The sequence below is a fragment of the Cricetulus griseus genome, chromosome 3, assembly GCF_003668045.3.
Source record: "Cricetulus griseus strain 17A/GY chromosome 3, alternate assembly CriGri-PICRH-1.0, whole genome shotgun sequence".
NCBI lineage: Eukaryota > Metazoa > Chordata > Mammalia > Rodentia > Cricetidae > Cricetulus > Cricetulus griseus.
The window spans coordinates 27135617-27163242 of record NC_048596.1 but is presented as its reverse complement, the minus strand read 5'-3'; the positions used below and the strand labels follow the sequence as shown (position 1 = coordinate 27163242).

The window sequence follows — 27626 nt, the reverse complement described above, 5'->3', positions numbered from 1 at the left end:
CCCAAAGAGCATCTGGGGTCGATATGCTTTCCCTTTTTCAGGCCAACTGTTTCTGTGGGTTTCTCCAACCAGGTACAGACCCCTTCGTTCTTCATTCCTCCCTCTCTTCAACTGAGTTCCAGATTTCAGCTCAGTGTATTTCTGTGGATGTCTGTCTCTGCTCTCATCAGCCACTGGATGAGGACTCTAGAATAGCATAGAGAGTATTCATCAATCTCATTCTAGGGGAAGGGCTTCTAGGCCATCCTCTCCTCCACTGCCCAGACTGTCAGATCGTGTCATCCTTATAGGTCTCTGGAGATCTTCCTAGTTCCAGATCTCTTCTCGGACCTATAGTGGCTCCCTCTGATATGGTATCTCTCATCCTGCTCTCTCTCCTCTATTCTTCCCCCAACTCAATATATCTGCTCCTCCATTTCTTCTCCTCTACTCTTCATCTTGTGCTCTTATTGTGGCAGCACCCACTCCCCTACCCTCATGCTCTCAATTAGCTCGGGAGTTCATGCCACTTCCCATTCCTGGGGTCCATTTATCCCTTAGAGCCATTCATGATTTCTAGTTTCCTTGGGGTAGAGGATTTTAGGCTGGTAAACCTTTGCTCTATGTCTAAAAATCGTATATGAGTGAGTACATACCATGTTTGTCTTTTTGTGATTGGGTTACCTCACTCAGGATGGTTTCTTCTAGTTCCATCCATTTGCCTGCGAATTTCAAGATTCCATTGCTTTTTTCTGCTGACTAGTACTCCATTGTATAAATGTATCACCTTTTCTCTTTTCATTCTTCAGTTGAGGGGCATCTAGGTTGTTTCCAGGTTCTGGCTATTACAAACAATGCTGCTATGAACATGGTTGAACATATGTCCTTGTTGTATGGACAAGCAGTATTTGGGTATATACCCAAGAGAGGAATGGGTGGATCTTGAGGTAGATTGATTCCCATTTTTCTGAGCAACCGCCATACTGATTTCCAAAGTGGTCTTAAGATAAAAGAACACAGCCTGAGAGATGGCTCAGGAGGTAAAGTGCTTGCTGTGCAGACACAGGACTTGATTTGGATCTCCAGTACTCCATGAAAACCTGCACACATGTCTGGAAGACATGAGAGATTTGGCAACAGCAGATCCCTAAAACTCACAGAGAGTGGAGCTAGTCAAATCAGTGGGAGAGCTGTCTCAAAAACTAAAGTGGAGAGTGACTGAGGAAGACACTTGACATTGACTGCTAGCCTCCACACAGGGACACATGACAGGTGTATTTATACACACGTGTGTGAACATACACGTTACACACATTCATACACAAATACACAGGAATGAATGAATGAAGGCAAACATTTCCACATTAATGAAAGCCAAAGTTGTCACAGGGGTCTCTGAGGCCGTACGAGATGGCACCCCAGCCACCTTCCTCCTCATTGACCCCTCCCCACACCTCTGGCAGTGATTTTACAAGCCAACAGCAGCAGGACTGTAAAGTGTACCAGTAAACCCCAAATTATTACAGGGATAGACAGCCAAACCACACCAGGATGTGAATCAGTTAGTCTTCAGGCATCTGTACTGGCCTCTCTTTGGATTTCTGTCAGGTTACTCCCTCAGCTGCAGCCACTAAGAGCACCACCTGTGCACATTCATTATGTTTCCTTTTAATAGGCCCCTGCCCACCTCCCACCTCTCTCTTCTTTCTCTCCCATCTCTGTCTGTCTTTCCCCCCTTTCTCCCTCTCCCCACTTTCCTCTCTCCTGATGCTCCTGTCCCTGGAGGCCAGTCTCCTCATCCCCTTTTTATGATCTCTTTCCCTAGTAAAAAGCCCCTCTGCTTGAACCCTGTCTCATGGCATCTTTCTCTCGAGGTGCTGCTTTTCTTAAATTACAACACCTCCCTACTCCTCTGGCGGTGATTTCACAAACCAAGAGCAGCAGGAACGTAAAGTGCACCAGTAAACCCCCAATTATTACAACAGGGATAGGGCGGCCAAACCACACCAGGTGTGAACCAAAGCTCAAGGCATTTTGCACCAGTTTGCTCAAGCCCATGTCTTTTTAAGTGGCTTTATTGTGATAGAAACCACATGCCATAAAACACATTTCAGCTGCTCAGGTCAGCGGGTTTTAATTTTACAACAAGTGTGGCCTAACCATCCCATTAGCTAATTAATTTAATTCGATGGTATTTTCATTACTCTCCAGACAAATCTGACCCCACTAGAAGCCAGTCCCCTTTTCTTTCTTACCCTAGTCTGTGTAACCAATAATCTATGTTCTGTTTCCATGAACTCTCATCTTCTGGACATTTCACAAAGACGGATCAAAAGGTTCTTCTCAAGGATTATCTTGGGTGTAGCATGGACCAGCACTTTATTCTTTTTTACTGCCAAATATCTACCATGTAAACACATCATCTATATTGTCCTGTTCATCCTTGGTGGACATTTAGGTAGTTTCCAAGCTTTATTACTACAAACAATATGGCCATGGATGTGAAAGACAGGTCTTCATACGGGTATAGGAGTACTAGGTTGTATGGAAACTCTAAATGTAGCCTTTTGAGGACTTGTCACGTTACTATTATGTAGCATTTCTTAAACTAGGATTATCTTATTGTAATGAGACCCAAGTGTTAACAGTTGCTGTGTGTTTGTGCCAGGCACCACTGTACTGCTTTGTGTGAGCACCTGTGTAATTCTTTTAATAACATTATGATGGAGAAGTATGGTCAGGTCTCCATATCTGTGTGTTCTACAAATGTATTTTTAACCACATATAGATTTAAAATATTAAAAAATTGCATTTGTACTGAACATGTACAGATGTTTTCCTTTGTCACTCATTATTTCCTAAACGATGAAGAATGACAGCTATCTATATAAGTATTTACATTGTACTGTGTCTATAAATACTTTTAACATCATTCAAAGTGCATGGAAGTACACAGTTGGCTAGGTTATATGCACATACTATGCACTTTATAAGGATCGGAACATTTACAAATTTTGATGTTCATCACGAATGTGTCTCCCATGGAATCTGTGGGACAAATGTACTAGTAATTGCCTCAACTGGTAGATGACCTCTGTTCAAGTCACAATCAACAATGTTCCCTTTAGAGGTAGTGCCTAAAATCTGAGATTTTAACAAACTAAAGGTCTCCAAATGACCCGTGTCAGGTATTTTCTTTACGTCATTTGCAAAGAGAAAACAGTAGCTAGAATCAATATGTTCTGTAAACAGTTATCAATGATTAAGAGAATTCTAATTTTCACAAACTTGTCTGGGAATTACTTTTGTAATTCAGTATCCTGAAAACAGTCTTCCCAGATTGCAAAAATTGTAAATTTTAAACTTTGAAATGGACAGAGTTGCTTTACATAAAAAAGTGATAAAAAGTTTAAAGTTTTTGAAGGGTAAATACCATACATAATCAATGAAAATAAACATAATTCCCCCTTCCAGATAATAGTTTTAGGTCTGGATATGACTTGTTCTTTTTTTTTTTTTTTTTTTTGAAACAGGGTTTCTCTGTGGCTTTGGAGGCTGTCCTGGAAGTAACTCTTGCAGACCAGGCTGGTCTCAAACTCACAGAGATCCACCTGCCTCTGCCTCTCTAGTGCTGGGATTAAAGGTGTGCACCACCAATGCCCGGCTGGACATAATTGTTCTTAACCTCAGAAATATATATACAAACCAAGTGAGTCAATTAGTCAGAATACATCATAAGAACCTTATACAATTGTAATCCTAAGAAATAGGACTGAACATTTTATATACAAAATGTTTTGTTATTGTAAATATCAAGTAATTATGTGACAAAATTGATCTGGACATAAATAAATATAGTGGTTTTAAGAGATTTTTCTCTTGATGGTGAACTTCTTGTATACTTTGTATTAGTGCTTTACTATTTTTATCCAATTAATTCAGCTCAACTGTGGGATAACACCTGTTGCATATGTAATTAAATGACAAATACTGACAGATAACAAATGAGCAATTATAGTAGCTGTTTAAACACGTTTTCATTATTTTTATTTATTATTATTATCATAATTTTTGGTGTGTGTTTGTGTGTGTGTGTGTGTGTGTGTGTGTGTGTGTGTGTGTAGAGGTCACACACATGTAGAGGTCAGAGGCCAGACAACTTTTCAGAGTCTGTTCTCTCATTTTACTATGTGTGTTCATTAGTGGTTGAACTAAAGTCATCAGGCTTGTTAGCAAAAGTCTTTACAAACTCAGTCATCTCATCAGCCCCATAAAACTAGGCATCATGGGATCTCACTCTGTAACACTTACTTTGAGGTTGGTGCAAACTCAGTATCCCTTTAGATCAATATTAAAGAGTATAGTACTTGGGTCAAAAAATAGGTGCTTTGTGACTTTTGTTTTCTATAGTGGTCACACCATTTTACATTCCTGCCAACAGTGTATGAGAATTCAGTTATTTGCTCTGTGTAGTGCTGTCTGGTTTGGAACTTGCTCTAAACTGTTTTCCAAAGCAACCACAACACTTTACTGTGGAGAGCTGCGCTTTGTAGGCCCAAAAGATAGCGCCAGCTTCTGCCTCCCACCATCCCGAGGGTGAGTGGTCTTTGTGCTGGACAATTTCTTATCTGGCTAAGGCTGGGCTTCAGGCCTGCTTCCGTGTATGTGGACCCTTCTGCTTTCGCCACGTGGCAGTCTGGGGTGAGCTACCAAGGGCGTTTGAAGCAGAGGGTCGGGTTTCCTCGGGGCCCCCAGAAAAGATTGTACAAGGCTCCTGAAATCAACTGCAGGAAGAGTTCCCGAGTTCTGTCTTTCTTGATGGTCAAGATAGGCAATTAGTGTATGAACAATGCACCAGGGAATGCAGGTCTGCTATTTATTACCCCCTACAAACATAAAGAGATTGAAACATGGACCAAGATCTGCCACTGACCAACGCCGGACTTGCTGCTGCGGTAGTCCAGCTGACCCGAGAGGTGCCAAGGGGAACCCAGGAGCATGTTTCAGGTGTGGCAAGGCAGGACATATAAAAAGGAACTGCCCAGAAAAAAGACTGAGGGTGACACGGGAGGCAGCGGCTTCAGTCTCTGGCAGCCTGGCCTATGCCCAAAATGCAAAAAGGGGAAACATTGGGCCAATGAATGCTGGTCAGTAAAAGACATTAACGGGAGGCCACTTGAGGCAGAAGTTAATAGCACTCGGCCAAAAAACGCCCCGCCCTCAGGGCCCACAAATATATGGGGCAATGGAGACTCGGGAGAGACACTGGGAACAAGGGGAGTGGCCGACTTTACAGCATCAAAGGAGCCGAGGAGAGCCACTACAGGCTCAGCAGGACTGGACCTCCTCACCACCTCCCATCTCGTACTAACTCCTCAGATGGGGATCCGACTGTTAGAATCAGATTGTCAGGGCCCCCTGGAGCCAGGCACAGTGGGGCTCCTTTTAGGAAGATCATCCACTGCCTTGAGAGGCCTTAGGGTATATCCTGGTGGAATTGATCCAGATTACACTGGGGTGGTGAAGATCATGGTTGAGTCCCTCAAAGGCATTACTGCCATCTCCCCTGGAGATAAAATAGCTCAGCTGATACTTTTGCCTAGTCTGCATCAACATTTTACTGCAAAGGACAGGGAGAGAGGGGAAAGTGGCTTTGGATCCACAGGAACGGATTTGGCCTTTTTGTCCCTAGTTTTAGATCAAAGACCGGTGTTAGAGCTTAATATAAATGGGAAAAGAGTCCTAGGGGTCCTGGATACGGGGGCGGATAGGAGCATCATTGCTAAAAAGGACTGGCCTGCAGGCTGGCCAGTGCAAGCCTCTTCTCAAACCCTACAAGGGCTAGGTTATGCAAAGGCCCCGGATATGAGTGCAAGACAGTTACAGTGGAAAGATGGGGAAAGACACTCTGGAGTCATGCAGCCTTACGTTTTGGAACTTCCTGTTTCCCTATGGGGAAGGGATCTCTTGAGAGACATGGGCTTCAAATTGAGCAATCAATATTCCCCTACTTCTCAAAAAATGATGAAGGATATGGGATATCATCCAGATTATGGATTAGGTAAATATTTACAAGGGAGAAAGGAGCCAGTGCAAACACGACAAAGAAATCCCAGGCAAGGTTTGGGTTTTTCCTAGGGGCCGCTGAGGAGGGAATTCCCATTACCTGGAAGACAGAGGAACCGGTATGGGTTCCTCAGTGGCCACTGTCCTCTGAAAAACTGAGCGCAGCAAAGGTCCTTGTGGCTGAACAGCTGGCGTTGGGACACATTAAACCATCAGTGTCCCCGTGGAACACCCCCATTTCGTGATTAAGAAAAGATCGGGAAAATGGTGCCTACTACATGACCTAAGGGCAATCAATAATCAAATGCAGGTAATGGGCCCAGTACAATGAGGGCTGCCTTTGCTGTCTGCCTTGCCAGCATCCTGGCATATCATTGTGATTGACATAAAAGATTGCTTCTTTTCTATCCCCCTTTATGGCAAGGATAGTGAAAGATTCGCTTTCACCATTCCATCTCAAAATCATGAAGAGCCCGATCAAAGATTTGAATGGGTGGTGTTGCCACCCTGAGCACATTATCTATGGTGGGAAACCTTGATACAGGGGGGAGGGGCTTGGTCCTTCCTCAACTTGGTATGCCTGATTTTGTTGACTCTCCAAGGATGGCCTTACCTCCTAGGAGGATTGGATTAGGGTTGGGAAGCAGGGCCACCAGAGAAGGTGGGGGGAGGGGTAACTGGGGTTGGTATGTAAAATGAAAACTAAACTTTTATCAAGTTAAGAGAGAGAGAGAGAGAGAGAGAGAGAGACAGAGAGAGAGAGAGAGATGAGAGAGAAGAGAGAGAGAGAGAGCTAGGCTCCTGAATGTGCAGTGACCAAAAGTGAATCCAAAATCAACCGTGTAACAATGTGGGTGTGTTTCTGGCAGTAATTGCCCATGTTATTTTTCAGGATATCACTGTAGTCTTGGCTCTGAACAAGTGACAAGGGCTCTTGCTTCTGTGTCAACATGTGCACCCGCAGACAGACAGCCTTGTTCACATCTGTGACTATGCTATGAGTTGCATGCAGTGTTTGGACTGCTCAAAGTTTTCTGCTCTTTCCATAATGATAGCAGATAAATTGTGAAAAGCCAAGGCTGTAAGAACAATACACCTGATGACCCTGACCCCGCCCCCTAACAGCGGGGCACTCATCTGCCGTGCATTAAAAACTGTGAGGTGCAAAACCCCAGTGTGCATATGCAACATTCCCTTTAAAAGTTCCAGCCACCCATCCCTAGCTCTCTTCTTTTGGCTCCTCTTGGGTTGGCTGACTACCCATCCCCTTCACCCCCCCTTTCTGGTAAATAAACTCCACGTGGGTTGTTCATCTGTTGTTCCTTTCTTTATATCAGCAGCTGCAGCTTAAACAAAAGAATAACATTTTGGCAACTGGACGTGGAAAGGCTCTGCCCTTATACCTTCTCCCGAGACCCGCTGGTGAGCGCGTGTTAGGTCCACGGTACCCTTAACACACGGATAGACAATCCACGTTCCATCTCACCGGTTTGCTGGGACTCTGCATACAACACCGGACCAAATTCGGTAAGGCTACCCCTTTCAGTCAGCGTAAACATCTCCCTGAACCCGAGGGACTGACCGTTGATCTTCCGGCACCCCTCTGGTGTTCTTGGAGGTGGGGGACCACCCGACCACTCCCTTCACGGTTATGGTCGACCCCTTTCGCCGACAATCCCTCTTGGCTTATTTCCTAAGGGTGGTCCCATCAGTAGCTACTTGCTCCCTTGGCGATTAGTCGCTGCACTGCGGGACTGTGGGATCTTCTGTTTTCTTTTTGTTCTTCAGGACAGCTGAGTCCCTATTCAGACCCAGGGTCTATCGGGCTAAGGCGCCTTGATACCCCCCCCCCGGGCTGACGAGCATCCGGAGAGGGGCTTTTACCGGTTTTTAACTTATTCACCCATGGGGAATAAGCCAACTAAGGAAATAATCCCATCCACACCGCTGGGATGTCTTTTAGAGAACTTAAAACCCTTAAACCTAATGCCGTTCATTAAGGCATCTAGACTCACATATCTCAGTACTAAAAAATGGCCTAGGTATTCCTTAGAGAACCAGTCTCACTGGCCCCCAAACGGGACATTAGACCCCGAGGTTTTGCGGGATTTATCTAACTTCTGTCAGCAAACCGGAAAATGGAAGGAGTTACCTTATGTACAGGCTTTTTTCTATCTATCTGCTAAACACTCTCTCTCTCCCTCCTCATCCCCAATTCTTCTGGCTATGGAATCTAAGCCTGAATTAAATCTTATAGACTTGGATCCAGCTGATGAACCTCCACCGGTTTGCCTTCACCCTCCAACTGAGCCTTCTAAAGCTTCTGCTAAGATCCTTGAACCTTCTCTCTTCTGTCTCAACCGTCCCCGCTCCAGCTTCCTCTGACTCAGCTGCTCCCAAACACCCACCCCTGGCTCCCACCTTCACCCCACCTACTACCTGTTCCCGAATGGGATCTAGATCTACCAAAGCAGATCCGGCCACTATCCTCCCCTTGCATGAGGTAGCTGGTGTGGACGGCGTGGTTAGAGTTCACGTTCCCTTCCCACTATCAGAGCTCTCTCAGATTCAGCACAGATTGGGATCTTATACCTCTAACCCCACTGCCTTTATAAAGGAATTTCAGTACATTGCACAGTCTTATAGCCTTACTTTTCATGATGTCTTCATGATTTTAAGTAATAACTTACTACATGAGGAGCGCGAGCGAGTTTGGAATTATGCGAGGGCATGTGCAGATGAGATACATCAGACTCAGCCAACTCACCCTACTGGGAATGACGCTGTCCCGGAGAAGGAACCCCACTGGGATTATAACACCCCGGGTGGTATCCTGGCTAGAGATCAGTTTGTAACTTGCCTCATGTCTGGTCTCCGTAAGGCTGCCCTAAAGCCCATAAATTATGATAAGCTCCTAGATATATATAGTTCAGGACAAATCAGAGAATCCTTCCCAATTCCTACAGCGTCTTAAACAGGCCTTTTTACAGTATACTAACTTAGACCCTGAGACGCTAGAGGGAAGAAAACTTCTCATGACATACTTTTTCGCTCAGAGCTGCCCCGACATTAGGGCTAAACTTAAAAATTTGGAGAAAGGACCCCTGACTCCACAGGATGAGGCCCTAAGAGTGGTGTTTAAGGTGTACCATGGGAGAGATGGCCAGACCCTTAAGAACACATACCAGATGCTAGCTGAAGCCGTCCGACCAGCCTCAGCATCTGCCCGGGATCCCTTGCCCTCCGGGGCCAGAGTACCGCAGCGTCCATGCTTCAAGTGTGGTCAGAAAGGGCACTGGGCCCGGGGTTGCCCGAACCCCCGTGCACCACGAAAGCCATGTCCTAGATGCCAGGAAGTAGGCCATTGGTCAGTGGACTGTCCCCGTGTCCCAGGTGACAAGAGGACATCAAACACAGGCGGCTTTCCAGTTGATCTCTTAGCCCTGGCTATAGATGAGGACTATGAATGATGAGGCCCAGGCTCTCTTGACCCGACCACCATCATCTCTGAAAGGGAGCCCCGGGTGGACATTAAAGTATCAGGGCAGTCTATCTCTTTCCTTTTGGACACCGGTGCCACATACTCAGTCCTAAAGGAGTTTTGGGGACCTAACTCTCCTTCTCGTCTTCCTATTGTCAGGGTAGGAGGACAGCCTTACTTACCTCAGCAGACTCCACCGCTTAGCTGTATTTTTAGGGGGATTCCCCTTACTCATTCGTTTTTGGTTATACCGACTTGTCGGGTACCTTTACTAGGGAGAGACCTTCTAGCTAAAGTAGGAGCTTCTATTTCCTTTGCTCCCCACATTCGCCTAACTCCAGACTCGCCAGTGGGCTCCCCTCCTCCTCCTTCTAGCTACTCACCCTACGGGTTCCAGTGCGTCATTTCCTTTACCAGCCTCTCAGGCAGACCCCAAGGTCTGGGACACCCAGAACCCTTCTGTGGCTAGACACCATCCCCCCATTGTCATTCAGTTATAGGACCCCTCTAAGTACGTTGCTCAAGTTCAGTACCCACTCCCACTCCAGAGCCTTAAGGGACTTAAACCTATTATCTCTGACCTCCTAAGGAAAAAGCTACTTCGTCCTACCTCCTCCCCCTTTAACACCCCTATACTGGCAGTAAAAAACCTAATGGGACTTTTCGTCTGGTTCATGACCTCCGGCTCATTAACTCTGCGGTAGTGCCCCTCCATCCTGTGGTTCCTAACCCTTACACATTCCTCTCTACTATCCCCCAAGGGACATCTCACTTCTCAGTTTTAGACCTTAAGGATGCCTTTTTCTCTATACCCCTCCACACCCGGTCTCAAAATATCTTTGCTTTCACCTGGACTGATCCAGATACTCATGTCTCCACTCAGCTCACCTGGACTGTCCTACCTCAGGGCTTCCGGGACAGCCCACACCTTTTTGGTCAGGCCCTGGCTTCTGACCTGCTCTCTCTGTCTTTCCCTAAATCCAAGTTCATACAGTATGTAGATGATATTTTACTTTGTAGCCCCTCCTTGGAAGTTAGCCGGACTGACACTTCCACCCTCCTAAATTTCCTGTCTAGCAGGGGTTAAAGAGTCTCACCTTCTAAGGTTCAATTGTCTACTCCTCAGGTCACCTATTTGGGACTAACCATTACCCCAACCCACAAAGCTATTACTGTAGACAGGAAAATCTTAATCGGGTCTCTTGCAGTTCCTTCTACTAAAGAGGAGATTTTATCTTTTTTGGAAATGCTGGCTTCTTACGTACATGGATCCCCTCTTATTCCCTCCTTGCCCGCCCCCTGTATGAGGCGGCTCTCGGACCTCCACATGAACCCCTCCTTAACCCTGTTACTAAGCCCTTTCAGAGACTTAAACAGGCTCTCCTAAAAGCTCCTGCTCTTTATCTACCAGACTTAACTCATCCTTTCTCCCTCTATGTAACAGAAAAAGAAGGATTTGCCCTTGGAGTTCTAGGTCACCAGCTAGGATCTTCCTTTGCACCTGTAGCATATCTATCGAAGAAGCACCTGTAGCATCTGTCGAAGAAGCTAGACCTGACTACTCAAGGATGGGCATCCTGCATACATGCTTTAGCAGCTGCTGAGCTTCTTATCCGTGAGTCAAAGAAACTAACCTTTGGGACACCCATCACTGTCTTCTCTCATCACAACCTGCCCCATCTCCTAACATATAGAGGCTTACAAACTCTACCTCCTTCCCAAGTTCTTTCCCTCCAGGTGGCATTAGTAGAAGATGCCATGCTTACTTTCCAATCTTGCCCACCCCTTAAAATCTCAAATCTTCTACCCCAACCTAATGCTTAATATTCTCCAGCTCATTCCTGCATTGAAACCTTGGAGGAACTATTGCTACATCCTTCACACATACAGGAGGGCACACTACCTCAGGCCACCTATACCTGGTACACAGATGGCAGCTCTTTTTTACATGAGGGGACCGGTAAAGCAGGCTATGGCATAGTGTCAGACATCAGGGTGGTGGAAGCACGGGCACTTCCTGCCCACACTACTAACCAACAGGCTGAATTAATAGCCCTCACTTGTGCCTTCCAATTGGCACAGGGACATTTTCTAAATGTTGACAGACTCTAAGCTTTTCATATCCTCCTGTCCCACGCAGCTATTTGGAAGGAACGTGGGCTACTTACTACAAGAGGAGGATCCATAACTAACTCAGGTTATATTATGGCCATGTGGAAGGCCTCTCACCTCCCCAAAGCTATAGGAATTATTCACTGTCGGTCACACCAGACTGACAGCTCCGTTATCTCTAGGGGCAACAACCGGGCACTGGGCCTGGGGTTGTCCAAATCCCTATGTGCCATGCAAGCCATTTCCAAGATGCCAGGGTCATTGGTCAGTGGATTGTCCCCATGTTCCACATGACAAGAGGACATCAAACACAGACTGCCCTCCAGCTGACTTCCTAGCCCTGGCTATGGACGAGGATGATGAATGATAGGGCCCTGACTCTCCTAACCCAAATACCGTTGTCTCTGAAAGGGAGCCCCGGGTAGACATTAAAGTATCAGGGTGGTCCATGTCCTTCCTTTTGGAGACCAGCGCCACATACTCAGTGCTAAAGGAGTTTTGGGGACCCACCTCTTACCTCAGCAGACTCCACCACTGAGCTGTATTTTTAGGGGGATTCCCTTCACTCATTCATTTTGGTTATACCAACTTGTCCGGTGCCTTTACTAGGGAGGGATCTTTTAGCTAAGGTAGGAGCTTCTATTTCTTTTGCAACCCACATTTGCCTGACTTCAGACTCGCCAGGGGTTCCCCTCCTCCTCCTCCTAGCTACTCACCCTGCAGGCAGGTTCCAGTATGTCATTTCCTTTACCAGCCTCTCAGGCAGACCCCAAGGTCTGGGACACCCAGAACCCTTCTGTGGCTAGACACCATCCCCCCATTGTCATTCAGTTACAGGACCCCTCGAGGTACAATGCTCAAGTCCAGTACCCACTCCCACTCCAGAGCCTTAAGGGACTTAAACCTATTATCTCTGACCTACTAAGGAAAAAGTTGTTTCTTCCTACCTCCTCCCCCTTTAACACCCTATACTGGCAGTTCAAAAAAACCTAATGGGACTTATCATCTGGTTCAGGACCTCCGGCTCATTAACTCTGCAGTGGTGCCACTCCATCCTGTGGTTCCTAACCCTTACACACGCCTCACTACTATTCCTCTGTCAGAAGCCAGCCTTGGCAACTCCCCATGCCTAGCTAGCTGCCAGCTAGTCTAGCATCCCACCCCTCAGGTTCCAGGACCTGGCCTGAGAAGCAACTAAGACCTATTCCTTCCTCCACACAGGAGATTCCGGATACCTGCCTGAGAGCAATTAACATTCATTCCTCCCCCACCTCCTTTTTCTCTGCTTCTTCCTTTCTCTATAACAACTCCTTGGAATAATCAATAAATGGGCCTTGACAAGAAAACCTGCTTGGTCCCATTCTTTGTTTCCTGCCCATTATTTTCAGGCTGATCCACCTTGGACTCACAAATTACCGGAGCCCCTTGGATGGGGGCAGGTGGCACCAAACGTTCGGCTCAAGGTATGGATTCTTTGTCGAATGGAGACCCCCCCCCCCCCGCAAGGAAACCTGGGTAGTGCACACCAACAAGGAATTCTGCTAGCCCAATTGCGACGGACGCTGGTCTGGGAAAAGTTCTCACCGCTCATGAGTGACTGATTCCCTGGTAAGTTCCCCCTTTATTCCGTTGATAATATGGGCCAAAAATTGTCTAAGGAAGTCAAATTCATTAGGGATTTTAAGACTTCTTTTCGGGAAAGAGGAGTTTGAGTAAAATGTAAGGACTTGATTCAGTTTTTTGCCTTCTTGTCAAAAACATGTCCATGGGTCATTGTAGAAAGCCCAGTTATTCATCCCCTAACTTGGGAAAAAAATCAGACTGGATCTTAATAGATTACTCAAAAAAAGGGACCTGAGGCAATTCCGTCACAGATTTTTAGTTATTGGAATCTTATCAATGATATCTTTACTAACTCCCCTGGCTCTGCTCACCTTACTTCTGCAATTAAAAACTTTCTCAAGCCCCTCTCTCTCGCTCATTCTCCTGTTTCCTACTGCCCCATAGACAAAACTCCATCTTCTCCCTGTCCTCCGATTTCCATCCCTATGCCCCATGAAGAGACCCAAAACCCCCTGTCACATCTTTCAGACAAACCTCCGTTAAAACCCTCCCATAATCTTTATCCCTCTTTACAGGGCCTCGAGCCTCATTCCCCTAAAAATCTTAAAAATTACCCTACTTTTAGTTCAAACCCAAACCAGAAACTGACCACCTAAGTCACTCAGACGAGGAGGATCTAAAAGAAGGGACAGCTGATTATTACAAACCCAACTGGCCTCCCTTCGCGGGCTTTACTGCCCCTACAGGACCTCCACCCTATGCCTTGGCTCCCCTTCTCCCATCTTCCACAGAGGCCTTAATTCAAGCAAAAAAACATCTCACCCAACAGATATCAGAACTTACAATTACAGCAGGATTTGTCACAACTCTCCCTAGACATCACATCCCTCCAGACCACAGTTGGCCGATCAATCTTCGGATTCCCCACTCAGCCCATTACAGCCCCTAAAACCTCCCTTCCACCAAGCTCCAGGCCAAAAATCTCCAAATCCACTAAGCTGGCCTTTCCTGTCCTAACTCGCCAGGGCCCCAGATACGCACTATCCTCCTCTGACCAAGACCCCTCCTCTATTCATACAACTAGAGAGGAGGACGAGGTGGAAAACTCAGAGGATAAAATTTATGAGAGGGATAGGATTGACTCTGAGTCAGATAATGAGGACCAAGGTAAACAAACAGAAATAACCAAAAAAACCTTTAAAAAATTAAAATTTAAAGCCCTTAAGGAACTTAATTCAGCGGTCAAAAATTACGGTCCCACTGCATCCTTCACCCTTGCCTTGCTAGAGGCCCTCTCAGGAGAGGGATACCTCACCCTAGCTGAATGGCAGAATGGCACCGTGTTGCACAGGCAGTCCTTAGCCTCGGGCAATACTTTTCTTGGAAATCTGAATTTTATGACTGTTGCTGAGACCTAGCTACCAAAAACCAACAAAGGCCCTCCACCCAAAAATGGACCCTTGATAACTCACCAGCCAAGGAAAATTTCTCTCTGAGAATCTCCAGATTAAGCTTCCCATAGGTCTCTTAGGACAAACCTCTCAGGCTGCTCCTGGTGCTTGGCGGGCTCTCCCAGGCAGAGGGGCCATGTTTACACCCCTCACCAAGATCATTCAGGGAGCTAATGAACCTTATACAGAATTTGTAGGGAGGCTTACAGAGGCCTCGGAACGGGTTTTAGGCACAGAAGAAACTGACAACAGACTCCTTAAACAACTAGCTTTCGAGAACGCTAACAGCGTCTGCCGCAATATCCTCAGAGGCACCTTTAAAAACAAGTCCCTTGAGGAAATCATTTGGGCATGCAATGATGTTGACCCCTTTTCTCATAAACTCTCAAATAGCATTTCCCAAGGGGTCACTATGGCTATTGGCGCAGCTCTACAAACAACAGGCAACAACAGAGGTTGCTTTAAATGCCACCAAACTGGACATTTTGCTAAACAATGTTCCCAAAAACATGACACCCCGACCTTCAGAGGGCGCCCCGACACATCGATCCCAAGAGGGAATCCTGACCCCTGCCCCTTCACCCCTGCCAAAAACTGTCTGTCCCAGATGCAAAAAAGGAAACACTGGCTCAGGGACTGTAGATCCAAAACTGATGTACGAGGGAATCCCCTGCCTCCTCCTCAGGGAAATGGCTTGAGGGGCCAGCCCCGGGCCCCACAGCCAATCCCCTTCTTGCCAGCATGGGGCCAAGCCTGCAGGCACAATCCTTCCAACCTGCACCTCCAAGCTCTACAGAGCCACCCCTGGAAGCGCAGAACTGGACCTGTGTGCCGCCACCGGACTCAATATTAAACCCTGAGGATGGTGTACAGATTCTCTCCACAGGCATTTCTGGCCCACCACCCCCAGATACTTGTTTCCTCATTCTTGGTCGAGCCTCCTCTACCCTCCAGGGCCTTACTATCTACCCCTCTGTAATAGATAATGATTACTCAGGAGAAATAAAATTACTGGCCAGCTCCCGCTCTGGCCCCATTTCTATAACATCAGGACAGAGAATCGCCCAAGCTATCCCTCTCCCCTTAGATACCTGAGCACCCTCTATTAACAACCAAGAGCGCGGTGCTTCTTCCACTGGTTCTTCTGATACCTATTGGGTCCGGACCATTTCCAAGGACCGTCCCATGCTTAGCCTCCAGATTGAAAATAAATGGTTTCAGGGCATCTTAGATTCAGGGGCTGACACCACAGTCATCTCATCAAAATTCTGGCCTTCAACATGGCCAACTCAGCCCTCCGTAACACATTTACAGTGTATAGGACAATCAAACAACCCTCTTCAGAGCTCTAAACTTCTAATGTGGCGAGACCTTGAAGGCAACTCAGGTACGGTTCAACCTTTCATTGTCCCCAACCTGCCATTTAACCTTTGGGGAAGGGATATCCTCTCCCAGATGCAGGTTGTTATGTACAGCCCCAATGAAATAATTACCCAACAAATGCTCTCTCAGGGTTTCCTACTGGGTCAAGGCCTTGGTAAACATGGTCAGGGTATAACTACCCCCCTCGCTTTACATAAAAAAAAAATGATTGCCATGGAATCAGATTTCAAAATTTTTCCTGAGGGCCATTGCTCCAACTGCACTCCAGGCTGATAAAATCACCTGGAAAAATGATAGCCCTGTCTGGATCGACCAGTGGCCCCTTACCTCCCAAAAACTATCTGCAGTTTTAAAGTTAGTGCAGGAACAACTAACTGCGGGACATATTGAACCCTCTATTTCCCCATGGAATATGCCCATCTTTGTCATCCAAAAGAAATCAGGCAAATGGCGCTTATTACAAGACCTCCGTGCCATTAATAAAACTATGATGCCCATGGGAGCCTTACAACCCGGCATTCCCTCTCCGGTAGCCATCCCTAAACAATATTCTAAAATTGTCATTTATCTCAAAGATTGTCTCTTTTCCATTCCCCTTCACCCTGATGACTGCAAACGCTTTGCCTTCAGTATTCCTATTACTAATCATATAGGCCCTATGCCCTGCTTCCAATGGAGAGTTCTCTCTCAAGGTATGGCAAACAGTCCCACCCTCTGTCATAAGTATGTCGCCCAGATTATAGTTCCCTTTCGGGTCCAATATCCTTATCTGTATGTCATTCATTATATGGATGACATCCTTCTGGCCGGACCTGATGAAAACAATTTGAGCCTTGTCACCCAACAACTTGTTAAAGCCTTACAAACCCAAGACTTACAGATATCCCCCGAAAAGATTCAGACTCACCCCCCTCAATTCTTTTTAGGTTATGAACTCTTCCCAAATAAAATTATGTCCCAAAAGGTTCAAATCAGAAAAGATTCCCTTACTACTCTTAATGACTTTCAGCGGTTACTTGGTGACATTAATTGGCTTTGTCCCATCTAAAAATCACCACAGGAGAACTCAAACCTCTTCTTGATGTTCTAAAAGAGGATTCTAACCCTTTGTCTCCCCGAACCCTCACCCCTGAAGCCACCCAGGCCTTGGCCCTGGTGGAGACAGCCATCAACCAACAACATGTTTCTTATTTTTCCCCCGACAAACCCTTGAGCTTCCTTATTTTCCCCACGCCATTTACGCCCACAGGCCTTTTTTTGCAGAATGATCCCCTCTATTGGTTCCATCTATCTGCTTCACCTGGCTGAGTCCTCCTTACCTACCCCTGTCTAATTTCTCAACTCATTAGGATGGGCAGAGAGCATAGTATTAAATTATTTGGCAAAGACCCTGACATTCTTGTGCTCCCTTATACCCCTTCCCAGGTACAATGGCTCACCCAAAATGAAGATACTTGGGCAATTAATCTTATATCTTTCCAAGGCCTTATTGATAATCATTTCCCCGCCAATAGACTTGTCCAATTCTTTTAAAAAACCCCCGTAATCTTTCCAAAAGTAACAAAAGGACTCCCCTTAATGATGCCACACTGGTTTTCACTGATGGGTCATCTACCGGGAGGGCTGCCTATTCTATAGATGGCAAAATCTTTTATTTTCATACATCAGCCTCCTCTGCCCAGATAGTAGAACTTTTGGCTATAATTAAAGTCTTCCAAACTCTCCCTGATGTACCCTTTAATCTTTACACTGATAGTGCTTATCTTGCCCTTTCTGTTCCCTGTCTTGAGACCGTTCCCTATATCCACCCATCTACAGGTGCGGCTCCATTCTTTTCAACTCTCCAGCGCCTGATTTTAACCCGACCCTCCCCTTTCTTTATTGGTCACATTCGAGCACATTCCGGGTTGCCTGGGCCCCATTCTTGGGCAAATGATGCCGTTGATCAAGCTACCCAAATAATTACCTTGGCTCAAACGGGCCCCCCTCTTTCTGACCCCATATTCTTAGCCCAACAAGCCCATGCCACCCATCATCCCAATGCCCATAGCCTACGCCTTCAGTTTGGCATTACCAGAGAACAAGCTAGAGAGAGAGTCTGCTCTTGCAAAGGCTGTTTTACTCTCCTGCTGGAGCCCCACCTTGGGGTTAATCCCCAAGGTCTGCTCCCTGGACAACTTTGGCAAATGGATGTCACCCACTTCTCCCAGTTTGGGAAATTAAAATATATACATGTGACTATTGACTCTTACAGTGGTTTCATTTATGCCACGCTCCAGGTGGGCGAGGCCACCAAAAATGTCATAAATCATTTCTTTCCTGCCTAACGGCCCTACCCCAACCCAAGACTATTAAAACAGATAACGGCCCTGGATATAACAGTCTAGCCTTCAAGCAATTTTGTTCTCATTCAAATATCAGTCACATTACTGGTATTCCCTACAACCCCGAGGGCCAGGGGATTGTTGAAAGAGCTCACCAAACACTTAAAAACATTTAAACTATATTTGGGAGGAGGAATTTTATACCCCACTAAAGGCAATCAAAGAACCTACTCAATTATACATTGTTTGTACTAAATTTTCTCACATATGATGCTGCAGGAAAATCAGCCTCGGATTGCCTCTGGCATCCATCAACCATCAACCACTCAAAATTATGCTCAAGCCTTATGGAAAGATCCCCTAACTCACAAATGGCACAGGCCAGATCCAGTCCTCATTTGGGGAAAAGGACATGCATGTATTTTTGATACTCAGGCCAATAATGCTAGATGGTTGCCTGAATGCCTTTTAAAACTATATAATCCACCCAGGGGAAGCCCCTGAGAAGCCTTCTAATTCTGCTTAATTCTAGATAAAAGATGCTGTCTTTTTGGCTACTTGTGTGTTCGCACCTTCGATTGCCGTTGCCTCTACAAACCCTTATCACATCTACAACTACACCTGGATGATCCTCAACCGAGCCAGAGATGCTGCCAACGCCTCCACCAACTATTGCGACCACCCCCTCCTATTCCCCCCTGATAGTTGACTTACGTGCTTTAGCCTTAGGGGCCGCTCCAGACTAGGGAACCCCTGACCATTTTTCCCCCCAGGACCTCCCTCCTCCCCTGACCTTCCGCTATTCTTCCACCCCTCCCTTTTCTGAGGGAATTGCAGGCATTTAATTGCTACCTTGCCTGTTCTACTGGATTGACTACTTATACTTTCACCTTTACCTTTTCAAAAACTAACCAGATTCATTAAGTCTCAGATTGACGCCTCTGCTTAAAATGCCCTTGGTAGCCCACCCCAGACTGCCATGTGGCGAAAGCAGAAGGGTCCACATACACGGAAGCAGGCCTGAAGCCCAGCCTTAGCCAGATAAGAAATTGTCCAGGACAAAGACCTCTCACCCTCGGGATGGTGGGAGGCAGAAGCCGGTGCCATCTTTTGGGCCGACAAAGCGCAGCTCTCCACAGTTCCCCCTTATTTATTTTTAAAAACAACACGGGTGAGAGAAGAGGTCTGATCCCTGGTATGCAAATCATGGAACATTGCACTGGAATCAACCACGGGCTCTCTGCCCATTGTGACCCTGGCCCGTCCGGTACCCCTTTTTCCAGGGGAAGGATTTGGGGTACAACCTTCCTGCAATCAGACATGCTCCCCGGGGATTGCTTAACTGCACACAAGCAGATCCCCGTGCAGTGCTCTGCCTTGCACCCCGGTTGGGAGAAATATCATTTTAACTTTTAATAGCGGTCAACCAGACCTGGGGAGACTGTCCAGCTTCAATGGCTATAAAGGCTTGAGCAATCATGGCTGCATCCCGTTTCTGTGTGACTCTGATCTTATATATGCACCACAGGCAAATCAGGGAGACCAAGATCAAGAGGCCTGTCAGTGCCCCCAAGCCCGCCCATTCTTTTAGATGGTCCATGGCGGAGTCCAGCCACGATGGCAGTCCCGTGGCAAGGGAGCAATCAACCCAGGTAGAATTCACGTTCACCACAGCCAACCTCAATTCTTTCAAAATGTCTTCAAATTCCAGGGACCAGTTCTGGAAAAGATAAGCAGACAGGGACCTTGCCTGCTCGCCAGCTCGAGTATAATTAGTATATTGGACAGATGTGACACACAGTCCTGGCATTTTCCATTCACAACCTAATTGTGCTAGCTTCCATAAGGTATCCAACTGCTCTTGAACCAAATCAATGCGCTGGTTAACAATCATTAGCCCTCCTTTTATTTGAGAATTAAGAGATGTTTGCAAGTCCAGGGCATGTGCCACATTAGCTGACAAGTTTTTCAGAGCAGAAGCCGTCTGTACCGTGCCAGACAAGGCGACTGCGGACACTGTGGCCCCGACGGCCGCGGCAGTGATGGCAACCGCAATGGCAGCAGTGATGCCAAAATCTCTATTGGGTCTAAGCAGTGTCATGCTGCTGGGAGCCTCCACCGGAATAGGCACATACTGGGCAGGCGAGCAACCACAGCCAGCTGAAACACACTAGCATTCCAGCAAAGGGCATAAAAACAGGTTGTCGGTGAGCAATTCAACCTATCCCCTTCCATAGAGCCATTACTGACTATCCACACAAACGGAGGCCACACACACACAGGGGTAGGGGAATATTTGGCACTATACAAATTCTCAAAGGTACTTGGTTCCTCTCCAGCTCCCAAAACCATATAAGAGGGTGTAGTCGTGCCAGGCTGTGTGACTATTCTTGCAACAGGCCGAGGATTGAAAAAGTCTCCAAACCATCTATGGAGGGTCCAGTTAAATCGCCCTACTCCCTGGGCACCTCCCCCAATCATGGAAAAAGGGGCTAGATCTGTGCAGCTACAATTTATCCCACATAACAGCCATAAATCAAAGGGATTAACCTCATAGAAGTACCCCAGGTCCTGATTAGTAAAATTCCCTCCTGAAGAAGATCTATTAAATTCAGTACTCATAGCGGGGGAAAAGGAAAAATAATTTTTCACGGCCCAGACAATCTCTCTACTCTGGCAGCCTGTCCAGGGGAACCTGCCATCTCCTTCAATATCCCCACTACAAAAGGGAGCCCACATAGGTTGCAAAGGAGGAGATCCTTCTCCTGCTCTACTAAGCTACCACCCAGATATCCAAGAGGCATTTACAGAAGCCCCGTCCAGTGTCCAAGGAGTTTCAAACCAGGCCGCAGATTGATTATACAGCTGCACGCAGGGAGACTCTTCACTAATATTTCTAATCAACACAAAACACAGGCTGCCCTTTAGCCAAAACGTCCTATTTCCTTCTATGGGGCTCAACTGTCTATCCAAATGCAAAAAGGGCAAACCAAAACTTCTGTTACTAGCAAAAAAGCGGGGAAAAAATTGAGCACTATACTTCACCGGTATCGGTTTTGGAAACACTGAGAGGATGCCCCATCTCGGCTCCGTTCCCCCCAGCCGGCTCATCAAGAGGAGGAGCAGAAGGGTCACCATGCTGGCATTCTGGACACTCTTCATGCTGGACTTTTCTGACCAGACGCTCTGGAACCCAGACTGGATCCTGCTGATCCTGTGGAAAGACACAAACAGAACCTCGTGCCCATGTGAGCACGGGATCAGGCCCACGCCAGAGGCCTGTCAGAATATCCTTCCATTTTACCATCCCTTTAGAAGGGCCATGTGGGTCCTGATGTCTATCAGCCGCAGAATGGCCTTGGGCATCCAAATTTAAAAAATTGATAGTAAATAAGGCAAGGGATATTCTTTCCCTTGGGGTGCGGCCGTGGCCAATTCCCCCTTTTTGTTTTGATAAACAATCTTTCAGAGTGTGATGCGCACATTCCACAATGCCTTGCCCCTGAGGGTTATAAGGCAGACCATGGTTAAGTTGGATTTCCATCTGCTGGCAGAAGGAAGTGAAGCTCTGAGCTGTGTAAGCCGGCCCATTATCGGTCTTCAGCTGTTGTGGCTTGCCCCACGCTGCCCATGCTTCCAGTCAGTGGGCGATAACATTGCTTGCCTTTTCCCGGGATAAGGGCGTGGCATGTATAATGCCTGAGCAGGTATCAACAGAAACATGAACATACTTAAGACTTCCAAACTCTGAAACATGAGTGACATCCATTTGCCAAATTTTTAGGGGGATCAAGCCTCTAGGGTTGACCCCTAGGCTGGGTGGATGGTGATGCACTATGCACTGAGGACAATTTAGAAAAACTTGTCGAGCATCTGCTCGAGAAAGATGAAACTTCCGTTGCAGAGCCCTGGCATTTACATGTTAAGTCTTATGAAAATCTCTTGCCTTTTCCAAGGTGGAACTTAAAAATATGTAATCCATTCTGGTCCACTGATCAACCCTGTCATTACCCTCACTCAGTGGTCCTGGCAGACCTGTATGGGCTCTGATATGTTGGACAGAAAAGCAATTCTTTGCCAAATTAAGTGTTGAAGTTGCTTAAACAAAAGTCAAACTGGACTGGTACCTTTTATGGGTCCTGCCACTTTCAGGATGTTAACAGCATTAACAACATAGGCTGAATCAGAAATCAAGTTAAAAGCGAAGGAATATGCCTTAAAAACCTCTATTACTATCTTCAATTCTACAATCTGGGGGGGCCAGGCTGGAATTGATGTAGCACGGGCTCTCGTCCCGATATCATGTAGGCCCCACAGCCAGTCTTAGAACCATCAGGAAACACATTTGGGGCTCCCCCAACCGGCTGAGGTGATGTCATCCTTGGGAATATCACGGGGTGTTCCCTGAAAAAACCTAATAATGGATGTCTGGGATAATGGTTATCTATACTTCCATTAAATCCACATTGCAGGATGGCCCAATCGTCAACCGTGGAGCAAAGAACCTTAACTTGATGACTGGAGTAAGGCACCACAATCATATTAGGGGCCATGCCAAAAAATTGTAAGCAATGCTGGATCCCATTTAAGGCTAACCTTGCCACTGCAGGGGGATAATGCTCAGTGGATTTAGCAGGAGATATCTTAGGGTAGATCCATAGCAGCGGGCCCTCTTGCCAAAGCAAGCCTGTAGGTTGCTAGTATGTAGGAAGGATGCATAGTGTGATGGCATGGCCTTCTCTACATCTTTGTAGGAAAGCACCTTGTAGTCCTTCCTCCACCTTTTGTAAGGCACCCCCTGCTTCAGGAGTTAACTGTTGAGGGGAATCTAAAGCTGAGTCCCCATTTAACACACTATATAAAGGTTTCAACTCATAATTTGGTAACTTCAAATAACATCTAACCCAGTTTATATCTCCTAACAGTTTCTGAAAATCATTTAAAGTTTTCAAATTATCTTTACTCAATTCCATCATTTGTGGGATAATACCGTTCCCATCAATCTTTGCTACCAAGTAGGTGACCATTCTCTCTTTCTGCACCTTTTGGGGGGCAATAAACAGCCCCTTTCTTTCAAGCAGCTTAACTAACTTTACATAAGCCTTGTCTAACATCATCTCTTCTTTAGCAGCCAATAACACATCATCCATATAATGAAGACATTTTAGAGCAGGGAATTCTTTTCTCAGTGGTCCAATAGCCTCCCCAACATAAAGTTGACACATGGTGGGGCTATTGGCCATTCCTTGTGGCAACACCACCCATTCAAATCTTTGATCGGGCTCTTCATGATTTTGAGATGGGATGGTGAAAGTGAATCTTTCACTATCCTTGCCATAAAGGGGGATAGAAAAGAAGCAATCTTTTATGTCAATCACAATGATATGCCAGGATGCTGGCAAGGCAGACAGCAAAGGCAGCCCTCATTGTACTGGGCCCATTACCTGCATTTGATTATTGATTGCCCTTAGGTCATGCAGTAGGCGCCATTTTCCCGATCTTTTCTTAATCACGAAGATGGGGGTGTTCCACGGAGACACTGATGGTTTAATGTGTCCCAACGCCAGCTGTTCAGCCACAAGGACCTTTGCTGCGCTCAGTTTTTCAGAGGACAGTGGCCACTGAGGAACCCATACCGGTTCCTCTGTCTTCCAGGTAATGAGAATTCACTCCTCAGCGGCCCCTAGGAAAAACCCAAACCTTGCCTGGGATTTCTTTGTCGTGTTTGCACTGGCTCCTTTCTCCCTTGTAAATATTTACCTAATCCATAATCTGGATGGTATCCCATGTCCTTCATCAGTTTTTGAGAAGTAGGGGAATATTCATTGCTCAATTTGAAGCCCATGTCTCTCAAGAGATCCCTTCCCCATAGTGAAGGCCAGGGCTGCTCTGTAGCCTGCATGCTGAGAGAGCCTGTTTATACAAGTCTACCTTTCATTAAAGCCTCTTGCTGTTTGCATCAACTTTCGGCCTCCTCATGGTGATTGGGGTGGCTGCAGTCCTGGGAAAAGATTCTGGAGGCCTGAGCTTCCAGTGATCTTACACTAATGCTCGATTTTTCTCATTTTTCTACTTTTATATATGTTTTTATTTCTGTTTTTTTCTATATTTTTCTTTTCTTTTTTTTATTTCTTTTTAAGACAGCATACTCTATTTTCAATCCAGCTCCTTTGGGACCTGAGGCACCCTTACAGTACCTTACCAGCCTAAGTCTCTCAGGAGTTGAGGCAGCCATATCAATACACCCGTTCCTACCTTGAAGTTAGCCAGTAATTCCACCGGTGATCCATCAGTGTGCATTCCCTTCTTTCTCCATCTTGGTGAGGACCTCCACTATGTAGTGTCCATCCTTACAACTCCTTACCGGTTCCAGCAAGGGATCTGCGGATTTAATAAAGACAAGACAGCCAGTCATTCTTGAAAGAAGAATGCCAATTTTATTTAGAGGGGAGTTGACTCATATACCATCAGCAGCACCCTAGGAAGTAACTCAGATTAAAGTTCAGGCTCTTAAGCCCCTGGCAATATGCAGATAATCTGCATATTTGTAAATAGGCCTTATTGGCAGGAGGGAAAATGAGGAAATAGCACCTAGCCATGAGGCAGCCAGTAGCTCCCCAAGGATACTGTGATACTTAGATAAGAGAAGAAAAGCAGACTTCCAGGGGGCCTCCACATTGTCTGTCTGTCTGTCTGTCTGTCTGTCTGTCTCTCCATCTCTCCCTATCTGTCTCTGTATTTTCCCATTCTCTTCCCATCTCTGTCAGTTCAGAGCAAAAAGATTCTTTCCCTCACATATAAGCACTAAGCAAACCAGAGATGATAAACTCTCAGGAGAGTCTCTTCCATAGGAAAAATGTATGGCTTGTGTTTCCACCCAGAAACTTTGGAATAGGGGTCACTAATAACATGGAGATTGTTATTATATTAAGCTCCCACAGCAGGCCCAGAGCTGACCAATAGTCTAGGTGGCCTTTACCTTATCTGAATGGTCAGACCCTCTCCCAACCTCCCTAAATCAGGGAGGGATGTGGCAAATACCCCAAATGACATCTATGCTATTGGTATGGCTGACACCACACCACATCCTTTCCTGAATAATACCTGAAGCCTATCCCTACAACCCATCTTCATGGAAGCAGTGAAATGTACTTGGAGTTGAGATTCAATGTAATTATGCCTTCTTGTGCACAATGGAGTTTTATTACACCAGGGAACTTTTTGTTCCAAATTGTACTGTACTTAAATATACTTAAAACACACTGCTTGGGGTTAGAATCTAGGAGTCTGAACAACACTGGCTAACTAAGTTTTCTTCTTGCTTTATGCAGACCATTAATCTGCTGCCATGGAATGTGCAGAGACCCCGGAAATATGTCCTTCCCTGATTCTCTCTGTCTCTCTCTGAAAGCACCAAATGCATGGGTAATCCTTCTCTTCCAGAGAACTTAGAAATGATGGACAGAGTTCTGTAGGAAGAATCATCATGGCCCAGGGACATCAGATTCAATCCTGCCTTTCTTTGCTTTCCCTGCAAACAGCAGACCACAGCTAGAATTAGAGATTATGTCCACCTCCTTTGGGAAATAAAGCCATTTGGGGGAAACTCAGAGCACCTAAACAATGGACATCAGCTGCCCAGGAAGATGAACCTTTACTGGGCTCACCAAGCTCATCAGGCTCACCAGGATCCTTCTGGAGATCTGTGCCCAAGGTGGAGGCACAGCCCTTGTGCATGAGCTCTTGCAGCAGGAAAGCTGAGCAGCACAGAGGCACAGCCATCTGTGTAGGTACTGGTGACAGAGAGCAGCCAGGTCCACACTGTCCACCTAGTTACTCAGGATCCCCCATGTACTTGGAGAGCTCCAGCCTTTCTCACACTGTAAGCACTCATTTGCACACCACAGTCCTAGCCACCTGCTGGAGTGATGGGAACTGGAGACCCAGGCACAGCTTGGTCACTGCCTCAATGACCATGACTGTCACCTGACAAGTCTTACTGCCTTCTGCTGTCTGGTTAACTTGGCTCCACAGTTTTTTTTTTTTTATTTTGTTTTGTTTGTTTGTTTTTTTTTACCATTGTGATCTCTGTCTTCTGTCTCATTATACAACAGCAGCTCTCATCCTCCTCCATACTCATTTACTATGAATGATTTTATATTCAAGGACATATAAATAGTTGCCAAAGTGTGGAGACAATCAGTGTAGCACTACATGCAAGGGAAAACACCTCTACTGGCTGACACTTTAAACATGAAGGGGAATTTCAAACATACAAGTCAGAGACATTTACATAAATAATGCACCCAACTATGTTAGTATATCTCTCTGTTATATGTGTATATGTGTGTGTTTAAATATACATACATACATACATATATATATAATATATATACATACATGCATATATATCTGGGTATTTTTAGTTTCTTTGGAAAGCCTTAAATGTCTCTCATCAAATGTAGCAGAATTTCCACTTTGTTGTCTCCCATTGGGGGACAGAAAAAAATATGTCCTGTCCATTGGTTAACCCAGCATGGGATGGGTAGAAATCACCTGTCACAGAAACCTTGAATAGCATCTCAAGAGGTCTTGAGGTCTGGTGAGTACATCCCAGGGCAATGAGGGACTGGGTGTCAGGAGATGGACAGGAGGACACTATTAGCCTGGACTTCTCATTTTGAACTACAGAGGTGGGTAGAGTGGTGCCTTGTCCAATCCTGTAGGTCTCATTGATAATTCTCTCTTTGTGTGAGATGAACATGCTAAAGTCTCCCTAGATATTTTGAACTACACATGTGAAACAGACTTAAAAACTAAAGCAAGCTCCCTTTCTCCCATCCAGCTTGGTGCACACGTTACTGCCACTAAACAAAAACTCTTGACCATCAGGACAATCATTATTCCCTTTTCATCGGCAGAAAGAGAAGCCACAGGACAGAACAAACGAATATAAGCAGAAAGAATCAGACCTGGACACACACAAATGCCCGTCTCTTCGGTTCACTCAAACTGCAGAGCAGGGAAATCCTTACCACATGGTTGTTGTTAAGGTGTCAGCTGCTGTCTGGGTTTACACCAGGATAGGGCTCCTCAGAATCACGCCTTGACTCTCTGCTGTCTTGTGGTCTTTCTCACCACCTGAACTCTCAGACAGGGCTGGGAAACAGCTCTGTGAGCTGTGATGTGTTCTTGATGTCACCAGTAGGAAGCTGAAACTGGAAAGTGAAAATGAACCTTGCTGGCTTCTCATCAGAAAAACTGAGA

At 46.1% G+C, this 27626-nt stretch overlaps 1 protein-coding gene across 4 annotated transcripts; it reads right to left on the bottom strand.

Annotated features, from left to right (window-relative positions):
* Positions 1 to 126: 126 nt before the first annotated feature.
* Positions 127 to 27626, bottom strand: LOC113834740. Of its 4 annotated transcripts, XR_004769003.1 has the most exons (5): positions 27395 to 27626; positions 24615 to 24740; positions 23804 to 24042; positions 21405 to 21573; positions 127 to 186 (listed from the first exon to the last, which is right to left on the bottom strand). XR_004769003.1 is itself a non-coding variant. In XM_035441884.1 (4 exons), the coding sequence occupies exons 2-4, from the start codon at positions 24657 to 24659 to the stop codon at positions 167 to 169; spliced, it is 234 nt and encodes a 77-aa protein (XP_035297775.1). In that variant the 5' UTR covers positions 24660 to 24740; positions 27395 to 27626; the 3' UTR covers positions 127 to 166. The 4 variants fall into 4 exon arrangements, 3 of the variants coding, with proteins under 3 accessions (XP_035297775.1, XP_035297773.1, XP_035297774.1); XM_035441884.1 differs by lacking the exon at positions 23804 to 24042; XM_035441882.1 differs by lacking the exons at positions 127 to 186; positions 23804 to 24042 and having other exon boundaries at positions 19753 to 21573.

What these genes read in the sequence shown, in the direction of transcription:
- LOC113834740 (XM_035441882.1), bottom strand. Translation starts at nt 20,460, where the DNA reads ATGACACTGCTTAGACCCAATAGAGATTTTGGCATCACTGCTGCCATT.